This window comes from Nomascus leucogenys, chromosome 13 (assembly GCF_006542625.1).
Source record: "Nomascus leucogenys isolate Asia chromosome 13, Asia_NLE_v1, whole genome shotgun sequence".
In the NCBI taxonomy this organism is placed as follows: domain Eukaryota; kingdom Metazoa; phylum Chordata; class Mammalia; order Primates; family Hylobatidae; genus Nomascus; species Nomascus leucogenys.
This window is the reverse complement of record NC_044393.1, coordinates 31453574-31469733: the sequence shown is the minus strand read 5'-3', so window position 1 is coordinate 31469733 and position 16160 is coordinate 31453574. Positions and strand designations below refer to the sequence as shown.

At 58.2% G+C, this 16160-nt stretch overlaps 1 protein-coding gene across 2 annotated transcripts in view; it reads right to left on the bottom strand.

The window, feature by feature from the left end:
* Nucleotides 1–16160, bottom strand: part of NOL4L (nucleolar protein 4 like) — a 143462-nt gene that overhangs the window by 21072 nt on the left and 106230 nt on the right. For both annotated transcript variants that reach the window (XM_030825684.1, XM_030825685.1), the window contains one exon: nucleotides 10366–10507. In XM_030825684.1, the coding sequence (XP_030681544.1) occupies nucleotides 10366–10507 (142 nt within the window). The remainder of the gene's footprint in view (nucleotides 1–10365; nucleotides 10508–16160) is intronic.

The following is a 16160-nucleotide window of genomic DNA, read 5'->3' as shown; positions in this document are numbered from 1 at the left end:
CTGCTTTGACAAAGGCCAGTGCCCAGGCCGTGTTTACATGATGCAGAGTTCCAAGGAGAACCAGGCTCAGGGCAGGCTGCCCAGCTCTTCCTCCGGAAAGGCAGGAGGGGCGCAGGGGTCAAATGGGGGACACTAGGACCCTACCATCCCGGGTGATGGGGCCACACGGGGCACCTGCATTCTCCACGTGGCCCTCAGGCCCCGGCTGCCTGCACAGCTGCCCTCCTGAGCGCCCAGCTCTGTCCCTGTGGTTCACACAGCCTGGCCCAGCCCCAGCCCCAGCCACGGAGCAGAGAGCCCATGCCCCCCATCTGGGTGCCACACTTGCCCCCTGATTTGCAGCCCCGGGGCGCCAGTTCCTCTACCCCCACAGCATGCGCCTCCTCTACGTGTGCCCCTCAATGCCCAGGCGGCGGGCATTCCTGCTGAAACTCTGGTCACTCTTTCCTTAGGCAGGTGCCAATCTAGGCCCTCACAGTCGGGAGCAGCACTGTCCGACAGAAACGGAGTGTGAGCCACGTGAGGGATTTTAGTGCCCTAGTACCCACATTTTAAAAAGTAATAAATCAACAGGTGAAATCAATTTTAATAATCTACTTTATTTAACCCAATATATCCAAAATAGTACCATTTCAACAAATAGTCGATACCGTGTTATCAGAGCTGAGATATTTCACCTTCTTCTTTCCTACGGAGCCACTGAGACGCAGCGTGTATTGCACACCTGTCTGCACTAGCCTTTTCCAAGGCTCAGTAGCCGTCCTTGGCTAATGAATTAGACGTCGCACACCTAGATTTTCCCCTAAAACTGAGATCATTTCTCTCTGCAGAGACCCTGGGGGTCCTGGCCCCTAGAGAGGTGTCCAAGCTGCAGATGATGTTCAGGCCTTGGGACAGGTGGCTCAAGCCGTGGGGCCCTGGAGACAGACACCACCTTCAGTGGAGGGGGAGGCGGACACCAATTATGCGTCAGGTCCCGAGTGTCAGGCGGCGGGTAACTCATCACGCCTGATTTGCACAACCACCCTCTGCAGCAGACATCAGGGAGGAACCAGAGGCTCCAGGGGGAAGTCACCGACCCATCACCCGGGATGAGTGGGCCCAGACAGCCCCAAAGCACCACCCAGGCCGCCCAGTGCTCTCAGACATTCTGGGAGCCTCCAAGGCCAGCCTTGACTTGCCCATCTGTACTGTGGGACAATTCCCTATCCCTGCTACCAGACCGCTCCACTTCCTAGAGCCCCTCCCCCAACACCTACTGGCCACTGATGCCCCCGGGGAAGCGCTCCCAGGATGAACTGCCTGGGTGTGGGTGTTCTCCCTGGGCCCGTCCTCCAGGCCAAGCACAGGCGGTGAGAAATAAACACTAATTCAGTGTGCAAAGATCGAGCCGAGACACACACAGCCTGCTCCCTGTGTTCTCAGGGCAAACAGAGCCACTCCAGGCCACCATGTGTGAATGATTCACGGGGCAGGGCCGGGGCCCCAAAGCCCCTGCAGGCCCTCCTCCAGCTCTCCCGGAAGCCAGTCTGGGTTCGGTGCATTGCAGTCCTTAGGTGGGGGTGATGACGCCAATGTGGCCTGGTCACTTCCTGGTTCCTGGGAAAGTCACCCTTGAACAGGCTCCCGGTGGAGGTGCCTCAGGAGGGCCTGGCCTGACACAGGAGCCTGCAGGATGGAGCTCTGTATGTGTCCTGGGCTGAGGGGCGGTGGCGAAGGGCAAGGGCATTGATCCCCACATGGCCCCACCAGCCTAGGCTCACCTTCACCTCCATTCTTTTTTTTTTTTTTTTTTTTTTTTGAGATGGAGTCACTCTGTAGCCCAGGCTGGAGTTCGGTGGTGTGATCTTGGCTCACTGCAACCTCCACCTCCTGGGTTCAAGCAATTCTCCTGCCTCAGCCTCCTGAGTAGCTGGGATTACAGGTACCCATCACCATGCCCAGCTAATTTTTGTATTTTTAGTAGAAGTGGGGTTTTGCCATGTTGGCCAGGCTGGTCTCAAACTCCTGACCTCAAGTGATCCGCCCGTCTTAGCCTCCCAAAGTGCTGGGATTACGGGCATGAGCCACCGCACCTGGCCCACCTCCCCACTTTCTCAGTAGGTGAACCTCCCAGCTCCTCAGGCCCCAGAGCTTGTCCTCCCCAGGCCTCTAGAGACCCAAGGCCCCAGCACCCCGGACAAGGCCAGGGCTGTGTAGGCCCTGCCCACTCCTGGATAAAGGGATCTCTCGGTGCTGTCTCCCAGCGTCTCTCACCCCTTGGCGGGCCGGGGCCCAGCACAGCCCAGCATTGTCTGTGCCGCCTGCGGCCCAGCTGATGATGGACACTTTCCTGTGACCCGGGACTGCCAGTGTGGCCCACAGCCAATCCCTGGAAGGCTTGGGCCCCAGCTCTCTGCTCCTGGGGGAGGGGAGGCCAGGAGGCCGCCGCCTGCTCATCTGTTGTGGGTATTTGGAGCCTTGATGAGGAACAAACAGCTCTTGCTCCTGGGGTGGGGGTGGGGGTGGGTGGGACCTGCACCCAGAAAATGGGGCCCAGTTCTGGTTTCTGGCCTCAGCTGTGAGAATTAGGGTCAGGGCAATGGACATGGCCATAATGAGCAGGTGGTGGGGAGAAGGCTTGGCTTAAAAACCCACTGCAAGAGAAGCCTTTCACAGGCCAGCCCAGGGAGGCTGGTGCAGGGGCCACAACTCCTGCCATGCATACTGACCAGGGCAGACGTCTGGCCATGAGTGTTGGGTCCAGGGGGAGGCAGCAGCAGGCTGGAATTCTATGCCCCCTGGTAGGAGAGGGCTGCTGTAACCCAGGGATGGGCCCAGGGGAGGGTGGGCATCACCTGAGGAGGACACTAGAAGGAGCCGCAGCACAGGGGTAACTCGGGTAATGGTCGCTGAGCCCGGGTGGCCTGGCCGTTACTCCCACCAGCTCCTTCCCCACCAGCCGTATGGCCTCCTGCCTGATCCTTCACTCAAACGGCTTCACCCTGTGCTGGGGACACCCCATGGCACCCTGAGTACCAGAAGCCAGAGGCACACTTCTGCCTGGCACCTTCTCCTTGGATGGCAGCACTGACTCCTCGCTGCCTGCTTAGCTGCCCATCAGTGTGGGCACCTGGGATGGGTCTGGCGTTTGCCAAATTGAGAAGCAGGGTCTTGGGAACTCGGGGTCCCTGGACAGGGCCTGGAGCATGTGGGTGGGGAGGGAGGGACAGGGACTCAGGACAAGTTGTGAGTGCCTGGGTCTGGTTGACACCAAGGACCCCCTAGCCTGGCTCCCTTTCCGAAGAAGCACAACCCGGGTGGTGGTTGGGAGCTGAGAGCAGGGGCGGGGATGCTGCTGAGGGTGGCTGTGAGGTAAGCTGTGGTCAGGGTCCCACAGGCCTCCATGGCGGAGGGGACCAGGGGAGACCAGGCTGGCTGAGGAGGCAAGACTGGACCAAGGGGGTGACGTGCAGGGCTCAGAGAATCTGGGGGAGGTGAGGAAGACCGCCCACATCCAGTCCCAGCCTGGCCCCCGACAGGCCTCTGTGCTGTCCACATCTGGTCCTCAACCACCTGGCAAGGTGGGCCAAGATGATCACCCCCAGGCCGGCAAGGGGTCAGCACCCGCCCAAGGCTGCCTGGCAAGGAGGGAGCTGAGCAAGATCTGAGCTCGGTGTGCCCTCACACTTCCCTGCAGACCTCTGGAGGCCAGGGAGGAGGCACCCAGGGGAGGGGGCTGGGCCAAGGAGGAGAGGCCAACAGCACTGCTGCTGTAAATACCGAGCCCTGGGCACTCGGCAACCACACCTGCTCCCCAGAGGCCCGCCCTGCTGCCCAGTTTGCATTTCTGGGTGGCAGAGGGCCCCACCCGAGGGCAGCAGGGGCCAGGAGGTAGGAAGCCTTAGTCTTCTCACTAAGAGCTCCTGGGGGCATGCCAGGGTGAGGGGCTGCAGCCCCCAGGCCATGTCACAGAGAGAAGCTGTGGCCCAGAGTTGGGGGGTCGGCTAGCTCAGGACCATACTTCGGGGAAGGGCCGGCCAGATCCATGGCACAGCGCCCAGGACCTGCCTACAGGATACCACATATTGGGCCCAACCACTCCATCCTCCCAGAACCCTTCCATGCCAGACCCTCCCCAGATGGCCTGGCTGTGGCCTCTCTGCCCTTCTCTCCTGGTTGGAGCTTGGGGTCATAAGGAGCTTTTGGAAACAGATGACCCAAGAAACCCTGAATCCTGGCATCGGGCACCTCCTCCCTTCCCAGTCCCCTGCTGCCACGCCTCTGCCCGGCTTCCCAGGCCACCTCCTCCCAGGCCCTTTCTCTGATCCCCCATCTCTGCCGAGAGTGACTCAGTGGCTATTGGTTGAGCACCTATTCAGTGCTAGGGCCTGGGGATAAAGCCCAGGACAGGAGACTCAGGCCACATGGGGCCAGCCCTGAGGGGCGCCCTGTGGCGCCACTTTCAGCAATGAAAAACAGGGACTTGGCCAAGCACGGTGGCTCACGCCTGTAATCCCTGCACTTTGGGAGGCCAAGGCGGGCAGATCATGAGGTCAGGAGTTTGAGACCAGCCTGACCAACATGGTGAAACACTGTCTCTACTAAAAATACAAAAATTAGTCAGGCGTGGTGGTGCACGCCTGTAATCCCAGCTACTCGGGAGGCTGAGGCAGGAGAATCGCTTGAACCTGGAAGGCGGAGGTTGCAGTGAGCTGAGATTGCGCCATTTGCACTCCAGCCTGGGCAACAGAGCAGGACTCTGTCTCAAAAAGAAAAAAAAGAAAAGAAAAACAGAGACTCGAGTGTCCTTCCACAGGAGTGTCCAAAACGCTGGCTCTGGAGAGACCCAGTCCCTGTGGTCTGGGCAAGTTACTTCCCTTCGGAGACAACGTTTCCTGCCCCGTGGAACAGCGATATGTATAGCTCTGGGCACACAGCAGGGTCAGGCTGGGCACACAGCAGGCTCAGGAATGGGACCCCAGTCACCGGGCTGACTAGACAACCTTCGAACTGTGGCTGGCCCACATCAGTGTCAGGGAGGCCAATGACTATATGAGAAAAACGGTGGTGCCAATACTGCCTCATTGAAAAGAAAACGAGGCTCTGGTTACTTAGATACATAGAAAAGTCTGAGAAAAATAGGGCCCCAGACATCATTATTTTTCATTTTCTTTTTTCCTCCTTTATTTTTCTATTTGTTTTTCTTTTTCTTTCTTTTTTTTTTAGATGGAGTTTTGCTCTTGTTACTCAGGCTGGAGTGCAATGGTGCGGTCTTGGCTCACTGCAACCTCCGCCTCCCAGGTTCAAGCGATTCTCCTGCCTCAGCCTCCGGAGTAGCTGGGATTACGGGCATGCGCCACCACACCCAGCTAATTTTGTATTTTTAGTAGAGACGGGGTTTTTCCATGTTGGTTAGGCTGGTCTCAAACTCCTGACCTCAGGTGATCCGCCCGCCTCGGCCTCCCAAAATGCTGGGCTTACAGGAGTGAGCCACCGCACCTGGCCTTCTCCTTTATTTTCCTACAATAATTGTAATACTTCTCAAATAAAGGGAGAAATAAGGGACATTTCTACAAAGATGTGGCTCCTGCCCTCTGCAAGCTGAGAGACTGCAGGGGTCCCACACTGGTGCCTGTTTGGCTTCAACCAAACCCCAGACTCCTCCAGGGAGGTGGGGACAGGGCTTATCACCCCTGTGTGTCACAAGGCCAACGCTGGTGTGACTAAAGTGGCCAAGAACCTGGAAGAACCAAAGGGCCCTCAGTGCCCTTGTCCAGACTCAGGCCTGCACAGTGTGGGAGCCCCAGTGTGTCCCAAGGCCCAGGCTGGAGGAGTGGCCTCATCTGAGAGGCGCACACACCAGGCCCTGACCTGCCCCAGCCAGGGCTCCACACGACTCTTGCTCAGCAACCCCCCAACTGCCCACCCTGCGGAAGGCGGAAGCAGGCCCAGCGAGCAGACCCCTGCTCTCCCCTGGCGCTGGCTTCCTGTCTGCCCAGGAGGTGAGTAATGTCCGCTCCCTGCCCCCACGCATCCCTTCTGGAGGCCAGGCGGGCCTCACATTTTCCGCTCAGGAAGGGGCAGAGTGAGAGGCCTGCTGAAGCACATCCAGGGGAAACGGAAGGAGCAGCCCCGCCTGCCGGGTCAGGAACCTGGGCCAGCCCCGGCCTGCAGGAGGCACACTGGCTCACCTGCCTCTGTGCATGCCTTCGTTCATTTTCATCCACTCATTCATTCAACAAACAGCACCCCAGCACCTGCGCGGTGCCAGGCCCTGTGCTGGGTGCTGCAGTCCTGGCTCTCAGGGTGCTTATGGTACTTGGGGAGGAGACTGCATCAAACAGATCATTCCACCGGTGGCGGCGTAAGTACAGACGGATGTGCTGTTCAGCCCCAAGGCAATGCCAGACCACAGTGCCTCTGGACAAAGTCTCTCAGGCATCCTCCCTCCACACCCTATGATGCGCACAGAGCCCTGTTCAGACCCAAAAGAAAGCCCAAGCCTCAGCCGGGGTGTAGCCGAGGGTCTTTAGGGGACCTGGCCCGTGCTGGGCAGGAAACTGTGGCAGGAGCTGGCCTGCATGGCCCTGGGCCCCAAGGGGGAAGCGCCCCAAGTGTGTGGAGAGGGCCTTCTTTGGTTCCCTAGCTCCCCTGCCCATCTTCTGGGGACCCTCACACATGGCCCTTGCCCCTGCCAAAGGGGAGAGAGGAGAAGCGCTGGGACCTCCCCAACTCTGGCTGAGTTGCCGCAAGTCTCTCTCTGATCCTAAGTTTCCTCCCCATGAGATGAGGGCACTGTGAGTGGTGCTCCCTGCCAAGCACCAGCGGCTGTGATCGCAGGGACCCGGGAGCATCCCAGGACTTCAGAGTGTGGGGAACTGGTGTAAAGGGGTCTGGGAGACCAAGACTCGCAGCCAGTGGCAGGGTTGGGGGCAGAAACCTAACTGTGTTTCAGGACAAGCAGACACTCACCCCGGTAGAACCTCAGAGGCAAGCTCCCGGGGAGTGAGAGCTGTGGCACCCGCACAACTCACTCTTGGGCTCAGTTTCAGGACAAGCAGACACTCACCCCGGTAGAAGCTCAGAGGCAAGCTCCCGGGGGGGGCAGACCTCACCGGTAGAAGCTCAGAGGCAAGCTCCCGGGGAGTGAGAGCAGACACTCACCCCGGTAGAAGCTCAGAGGCAAGCTCCCGGGGAGTGAGAGCTGGCACCCGCACAACTCACTCTTGGGCCCAGTGGTCTCCGCCATGGGATTTGCTCTGCCACTCAGCCTTCATCTGCCTTTGTTAAAATCTTTAAAGAAGGGCCCCAACAAATCCACAGCTATAGATCTGTGCTAACTGCCTGGCTCCCTGAAATCACTCCCGGCTGGATCACTCGTCAGCAGGGATGGGGTGCTGATATGGTTGGGATCTGGGTCCCCTCCAAATCTCATGGTGAAATGTGTCCTCCAGGGTTGGAGGTGGGCCTGGTGGGAGATGTCTGGGTCATGAGGGGCAGATTCCTTATGAGTGGCTGGGTGCTGTATGGAGTGAGTTCTCACTATGAGTTCATGCGAGAGCTGGTTATTTAAAAGAGCCTGGTACCTCTTCCCACTCTCTTGCTCCCTCTCTCGCCATGAGACATGCCTGCTCCCCCTTCACCTTCTGCCATGTCTGTAAGCTTCCTGAGGCCTCACCAGAAGCCAAGCAGATGCTAGTGCCATGCCTGTACAGCCTGTGGAACTGTGAACCAAATAAACCTCTTTTCCTTATAAATTACCCAGCCTCAGGTATCCTTTATAGCAACACCAAACGGACCAACACAGGTGTGTCATCGGCACAGCCTTGGGAGTCCCCACACTCCCGGCAAAGAGAAAAGGCCCAGGTGCTCAGATGGGAAGGATGTCCCTAGAAACAAACAATCCAACTTATCCCCCATCGGAGGCGGAGCTCCATCTGCTCTGCAATGGTGTGCTTGGGTAGGTCTCAGTAAATGTTTGTTCGTTTGTTCATTCGGGGATAACAGACATTCAGCAGGTACCGACAATGGGCCAGGTTCGCAACCGAGTCCCAGGGGCAGGGCAGAGACCAAGAATGACCTTACAGCAGGCCTCAGACTTCCACGGAGGACTGAGGGCCAGAGCCCACACACCAAGCCCACCTGGGCATCATTGGGATTGGGGGGCTTCTGCGATGGAGACCCTCGGGCGGGGAGTGGAGCACACAGAGGGCTAAAGTGGGTGCTTCTGCTTGGGCTGTCCCTACCTAGTCCTGTGTCAATAACAGGGGCCTGAGAGTGCTCTGATGGGAGCCCCTTGACTCATTCACGGGAGCTGGACCTCACATTTCTGTACCGTGAGCACCTTCAAGAGGGGCTGGTTGTATGTCTCCAGGGGGGTCGGAAGATGGCCCAGGACTCTAGGCTGGAAACCCACTGCTCTGGACAGACACCAACAGGCCCACAGGCCCAGAAGGGGCAGCAGAGGCCAGGCCAGCTGCCTGGGCCTTCCCAAGGCCTGTGCCCTGCCCGGGGTCTCAGCTGGCCAGCGGGGTGGCCCACAACTCCATGAGTGCCTTGGAGTGGACAGTGAGGCCCACGGCCCTGCGGTCAGCAGCATCCTCCCTGTCCCAGCTCTGGTGTCCATCAGGAGGGGAAGGTGGCAGGTGACTACCCCAGGCTGACCCCGCACTAGGCTCTTGGGGACCTACGGACCCCCCCCCAGCCTCCCTGCGTCTCTCAGCCTCATCCTCATGGCCAGGCCAGCCAGCCTCTGGGCAGCAGGTGCTGAGGGAGCCCCATGGACCCCACAGAAATGCCACTGTTAGCTACCTGATCCTGACGGCCCCCAAATCACCAGACCTCCCCAGGACGTGTCTCCAAGACAGATCTCACTCTCAAAGGGTGGTCATGAGGAATAACAGCATGAGATCTGCTTGGGAATGAGTAGGGGGACCATGGCCCCTTCAGCCCCACTGCTCTGGGTTTCTGAACAACTGTCCCAGACCCTTCTTGCGGGGGACCACAGCCTGCAGCCCCAGCTGGTCTCTGCAGGCACCGCCCTCAGTGTTCCTTGGGCGTGGCCTCAATCGGCTCAGTTGAGGCAGGAGGTCAGCTGCTGCGCTTGTCCCAGCCCCAGAGCCCCCCAGAGCACGTGGCTGCCCCCGCCGGTCCCCACCCCCGTGGGAACGCTGGAAGGCGGCACTGGCCTGGGAGGCTGGCAGCACGAGGGGGTTGCGCCGACCTCACGAGGCATCAGGCACAAAAGCCTTTTCTTTGCCGGCAGCCGCGCACCCCACTCCTCCTGCAGCCACTCCCTGTGCTCCCCAGCCCCTGGCCCAGACACCTCCAGCTGCCTCCAGGCTGGGTCTCCTCCCAAACAAAGCCGGATTCAGGCCTTCGGGAGGCAGGCGCGCAGGTTCTGCCATGGAGATGAACTTTGACCCAAACAGCAAGGCTCCTACCCCTTATTTACTCTTTAAGGCTGACCCGTTTCACAGAGTTAACATTACACCCCTTTTTAACCCGCACCTCCCTCCCACATTCCAGGCCTCGACCTTCAACCCCTCCTAATTGCTGGCTCCGGCTCCTACACCCCAGTTCTCTGGGGCCCAGCTCACTCATCCCCTGCCCCCAACCATCTTCTCCATGGAAACAAAGGCAATGCTGGGGTGCTTTGCTCACAGGCCCACCTCACAACCCTGGCACACCAAGGTAGATGCCAGGGTCCCAGAGCCCAACCACTTGGGGGAGTCCACGTGGAGGCTGGGGTGGATCTTTGGGGTCTGATTCCTGACCCTAACTCTCCAACCCCTGAGAAGCAAGCCTCTATTCCAAGGGAGGCTGGAATAGGCTGCCTGGCAGGCCCTGCGCGGAGGCAGCCAGGGCTAGGGAAGAATCTGGACAGCTCCCCAGCCAGCCGCATCGCATCCCAAGGGGCTAGGATGCATGTGGACAGCTGCACTGCCTGGTCACTCACCAGGTGACCCGGGCTATAGCCTCACATGTGGCTGCAGAAACACAGCTCGTTTCCCTTGCTGGGCAGTGGAACTGCTCTGGGTTAGGTACACTGTGAACCTTCCCAGGCCTGCCCCTGGTAATTCTGAAACCCACATTGCAGAAGCCCATGGCATCCTGGCAACCAGGCAGACCCCCTGCCCTGCAGGCTGCCAGTCCCATGGGCTCTCTCCCTCATCTTTGGGAGGAAGGAGCCAAGGGCTGGGGCATTGGGGCCCATGGAGATGCTGAGAACACTGGGGGCAGTGCAAGCTTCGGCCTGAGCCACCCGAAGGCCTTGGCCCAGATTCCGCCACCCTGGAGTGTGTCCACACCTCTCACCTGAGGACAACTGGGAGCAGGGGGCCGGACACAGCCCCTCCTCAATTGCCACCAAGTGGCACTCACCGTCCTCTTGACTGTGGAGGTTCTGCGGGCTCCGCATCCTCTCGTCCTGGCTGGGGCTCAGGCTGGAGGCCAGGTGCGGGTCAGCTGACATCCATGTGGAGTCGCTCATATCAAAATCCTCGCTGCTCACAGAAGTCTCATCCTGAGCAGGGACAAAGAAGGTGGGCATTCAGCAGGGACGGGCTCTCATCAGCCTGAGGCAGCCTTGCGGGTGGACCCCAGGGCCAGTGGGCGTTTGGGAGTGCCCTGAAGGCCGCAGGGAGCCCTCAAACCTTGAAGTGAGGGCTGGGTGGTGCTCCCCCTTGCCCAGTGGAAGTGGCCCCGGCTCTGGTTCCTGTCGGAAGCCAAGGCTAAGGGCCGGCACTGTCTGTAATTGAAGACAATTATGAGGTCTCGCATCCTGCAGGGGCGGATGGCAGGGCCTGGCTCTTACCCTTGTGAGCCAAGGTTGAAACAAGCGCTGTAAACAAGGGCTGCCGCTCCCTGCTCCCAGCCCAGGGACCAGGGCTCACTCTGCACAGGACCCGGCGGCAAGAAGCGGGCAGCAGGACATGCCGGCCACTGGGCACTGAGGCTGAGCTGAGTGCCCCCAGCAGGCCTGGCTCCCTGACTCCCATGAAGCATGCATGGAATTCCTTTCTCCCACTCCCCCAGCCTAGAGGACATTTCTGTCTTCCTCCTTCCTAACCTTTGCTGTGCTTCAAAGATATGCTCTTGGGCAGCTTCCAGGTCTGAAAGGGCCAGCCCCAGAAGTGCAGAGAAGGAAGGGGGCGGGGCAGGCCAGGGTTCGGACCAGACCGCAAAGGGGGTTCAGCTCAAGGGCCTGGGGGGCCGCCAGGGCGTTCCAAACAGCCGGATGGCCTACTAGAGAGGACCACGCCTGCCTCCTCTCCCCTCGCTGCTGGCTTTGGCCAGCCCTTGGCCAGTCATCCGGGAACCCCCGGGGCGGGGCCCCTTCAACCCAGCCCTCCAGCGGGAAGGGCCCCCACCTCCTCCAGGCCCAGCCTTTCAGGAGCAGCAAGCAACTGTGCCTGGGAGCTGGCTGTAAAACCAAGAAAGATGACCCAGCAGCTCCCACACCCGGAGTTCTGGCCTCCCCCCAGCAAGACACAATGGCCTCTGTGGGCCCCCAGTGAGGACCTCTGACAGAGCACCCCCCAAGCCTCCCCTCCAGGGCCCCCCTCACAGACGCCTCTTTTATAGTGAGCAAACACACTTTGGTTGGAACTTTCTTAGGCTGCTGTCCCTGAGGCAGACACATCTGCTCCAAATGCTAGGGAACCAGTGTGGATTCGCCTCCACTCCCTCCCCCACCGGCTGGGCTGGTAGGGAGTTTCCTGGAATTTATAGCTTCTGTGCAGTGTGGACCCTCTGCTGAATCCAGAGGACAGCTGAATCCTGTGACGCCTGCAGTCCCCACGCAGCACACCCAGGGCCTCGGGGGATGGACAGAGCCCACGTGTCCTCTAGTGTCCTCTCCCCACACACAGGCACACGCACTCACTCTGCCTCCCTCCCACAGGCTGCCTTGCTCCATAAACACAAGCACCTCCACCCACAGCCCTCCTTCGTGAAAACTTGCTCACACACCCGGAGGGACACAGACACACACACACACACACACACACACACACACGTTCAAAAGGCTCTCTGCACAAAGGGTACAAAGGGACAACAAAACTCTCCCCTGTGCTAACGAAGGGGAGGGGGAAGAGAGGCTGGCAGGTGGGGGAAGGTTCCTTGGAGCCTTGAACAAGGCCCCATCTTCCCAGCTGGTCGTGCCATGCGGGCTCCGGGAACCAGGAACAGGGCATCTTGCATGGGCCCCTTGCTACTTCCTGGCTGCCCAGGCGGTGCCATGCTCTGGGTTTGACCTGAAGTCACAGCTGAAGGAGGAAGACTCTTGGGTATTGTTCAAATGCTCATGACTTAAAAGACGGAATATTCTAGAAACAGTTGAAAGTGCCACCTACTCCAAACTCCCCATCCATCCATTCGACAGGTATTTACTGAGCACCTACTATGGGCCAAGCTCCCCTCTAGGTGCTGGGAAACTCAGCTGTGGACCAGACACACTCCTGCCCTGACACCCCTCGATCCGCGAGGGAGATGGACAATGAGCAGAAAAACATTGATGAGGGCCGCAAAGCACACAGAAGCAGGGCGAGAGGGCAGAGGGACCTGTTTGCCAGGGCAGCCCAGGAAAACCCCACAGGTCAGAAACGCTGGAGCAGAGGCCTGCGAGAAGTGAGGAGGGGAGCCCATGAGGTCTGTGTGGCTCCACACATGTTTCAGGCACAGGCAGCAGCAAGTGGGGCACAAGCTGCTGGGTTTGAGGAGAGGCAAGGAGGCCACTGTGGGCAGGCGTGGGCGGGCACATGGGGGCAGAGGAGCCACATGAAGAGTTCCCCTCCCACAGTGCACATAACCCTGGCAGGGCCGTACCTGCCACCTCTGGCTTGGAGAAAGGCTCTTGAACTCCACTCAATACGCACACCCTGGCCTCACTCAGCCAAGTTCAAAACCATAACAACAGAAGGCAAACCTTCTCAGGGGCCCAGCGCTCCCCTGGACTTGTGGCATTTCACTCTCACTACAGGCCCACCAGGTAGGTACAGTTGTCAGTCCCGCTCCACAGATGAGGAAACCGAGGCTCCAGGAGGTTAAGGCACTTGCCCAAGGTCACGAGCTAACACGAGGCAGAGCCAGATCTGTGCAATCGCCAAGGACTGGACACGCCCTCCTAACTGAGTTGGCCTTCGCCTAGAACCCACACTGCTGCTGTGAACCACAATCCCAATTCCAAGCTGTATCCAGCTGTCGCTGTCTTGTGGATCTCTGCCCTGTCTTTCCCCGGAAAACCTTCGGTCCTTCCAACAGTGGGGACCAGACTGTATGTCCTCTGAATCCCGCACAAGGCAGTGAGACTTGTTGAATCAACTGAATTGCTTGGCATGGTGTTGGTGTTTAATGAGGACGCTGCATTAATCTGACAATTAAGGACTCTGGTCCCATTGCGCACAGTTCTTGAATGGAGGGCATATGAAGCCCGGGATGCAGGCTGGTGGGCTGGTGGCAGCCTGGTGCCCTGCAATGCCTCCCTCCTGCTGCTGCCAGCCACCCCACACACAGTCAGGGTTTCTCTGGCTCACATCACTGTTCACCCAAACGCCCCCTCCAACCCTCACTCCCTCGATGGGTCCCACTGGGAAAAGGTGGGCTACACCTAACTTGGCATCAAAATCACCTGATTAGGAGGAGCACCCAGTGCCCACAGGCACGGGACTTCAGGTTAAGGGTTTTATTAGATTTCCTCCCATGACCCCATAACACAGGCACCCACGTCAGGCCTAGCTCCAGCTCTGATAACTGCCCCTGCGAGGCCCGCCCCACCCGCCCCAACTGCCCAGGGGCATGGAGCCAGCAGCACAGCTGGGTGTGTAGACCCAGGCAGCCTGTGCCCAGAGCCTACATCACACTGTCACTGCACCATGGGCCACCTCACCACATCTTCTCCCTTCAATGGGAGGAACCAGATTCCTTAACAACCAAGTGTCTCAAGATGAGGCCCAGAGGGAACTCACGGGTGATGAGGCTATATTTACACACACACACACACACACACACACACACACACACACACACACTCTTTCTCACGCATGCTCACTTTCTTCAATGAGTTGCTGCACATTTATTGAGCATCTACTATGTGCTGGCACTGTGCTAGGGACATAGATAACTAAGGCAGGGTTCCCTCACACCAGGCCTTGTTAGCTAGGAAAAGGGACCAGCAAAACTTCTGACCCACCTGTAGGTGCAGTGGGGAGACACTGTGGACACACTGCCTAGTCACCTAACGATGACTGCTCTCTCCCCAGCTCCCCAGAGAATTTTCCCACAGCCTCCAGGGTTCTGCCACGTGGACCCCAGTTTTGTGAAAAGTGGTTCTAAGATTCTGATATCTTGACTGCTATAGCTTTTTTTAAAGACAGGATCTTACTGTCACACAGGCTGGAGTACAGTGGTGCAATCGTGGCTAACTGCAGCCTCGACTCCCCAGGCTCCTGCCTCAGCTTCCCGAGGAGCTGGCACTACAGGCATACACCACCATGCCTGGCTAACTTTTAATTTTTTGTAGAGACAAGGGCTCACTATATTGCCCAGGCTGGCCTCAAACTCCTGGGCTCAAGTGCCTTGGCCTCCCAAAGTGCTGGGAGTACAGGTGTGAGCTGCCACAGCTGGCTGTGACAGCAATTTTTTTTTTTAAGTGAGAAATCAAGTCTATTAAGCCTAACTTTTCAAAAACACACAATACAAAAATAAGTGTTGGTCAGACTTACACAAACCCTTCAACACCCAGACTTTCAAGGGCTGAGCTAGAGAAGACTTCCCAAGACCCCTCTGCAACCTGTCTGGCACAGCAGAGCCCAGTTCATGGGTGTAAGCCCCCCAGCCGCAGATGGCCAGACTGTAGCTCCAGTCCCTCACTCACACCCTAAGCCAAGGCTGGAGGAGCAGGCTAATCACACAGGCAGTTACAGGTACACACAGATCAGAACCCGTCAACGACAACTGTGCAGAGGGGGAAAATACACCCAAGTCCAGAGGGCCATGCTGGAGGCACTGGTGCAGGTTTGAGAGTGGCCAAGGCCTCAGGCCTGTTCAGAGACCCAAGGTGCTCACCAGCTCACCCAGAGGTCACAGGGCGCTTTTTACTTTTCCCTTCAGGAATCTCAGATGAATTGAGGGCTAATTTCTCCCTTCTGTTAACAAACTTCAACAAAGCTTTACATTAGAGAATAAAAGTGTGGGCTGGGTGCGATGGCTCACACCTGTAATGCCAACATTTTGGGAGGCTGAGGTGAATGAATTGTTTAAGGCCAGGAGTTCAAGACCCACCTGAGCAACACAGTGAGACTCTGTCTCTATTTACAAAAGAAAAGTGTGTGCAATCCATTACTTCTGGGTTCCCTCTCCCCAGTCCCCATGTGACTGGCCAGTCAGCTACCCCCTGGTTTCTCTAGCCTCTGCCCTTTGGACACCCTGAAGCCCGTGGCCTTGCCCACCCAGCAATCATTTATTCCAGTACCAAAGCCATCATGGGTCACAGGGTAACAGAGCCAAAGCCAAATGCTCTTCTGAAAAGGGAACTTAAGAGTTAGGCAGGCAGATGGGTAGCACCCAGTCAGCCTCTGGGACACACCCCAACCTGGGAGCCCTGCCTCTGGGGCAGAGGGAGAGGAGCTGACCAGACCCTCCCTGCTCTTATCTTCAGTCCAAAATTCATGGACAGGTTCAGTCTCTCTCCACCCAGCTTCCTCTTCTTCAGGGTAACTAGCACAACCACTGCCCAGCCCAGGAGGAGGAGAAAACGGGAGACCAGAGGGGAAATGGTGGAAACGGGCCTGTATCCATGGCTTGTAACTACGGGCAGGTGCTATCAGTAACCTGATTATTTTACAACTGGGGTCAATTTCTCTGGAACTGGGTTCCTCGTGCCTCTGAAGTTAAGCCATTTGCATCCTCCGGGACTTGGGATCCTGGGGCGTGCCTCACACAGTATTTTCCAGACCCTTCCTGAGAGCTGTAATTCTATCTCTACAGCTTGCTTGAGAAAGAAAAGGAGGAGGATTTGCTGAGAATTTAGTGCAATTGTAAGCCATAAGCCCTGACCAGGAGCCCTGGGTGTGTGTTTCAGAGGAGGGCGGGGGCAGGGATGTGCAGGGGATGTTTCTGGGCTGAGCAGGAAAGAGACCCCTCTCTAAACAGCCCCCAGGCTTGTTCGACAGGAGGCT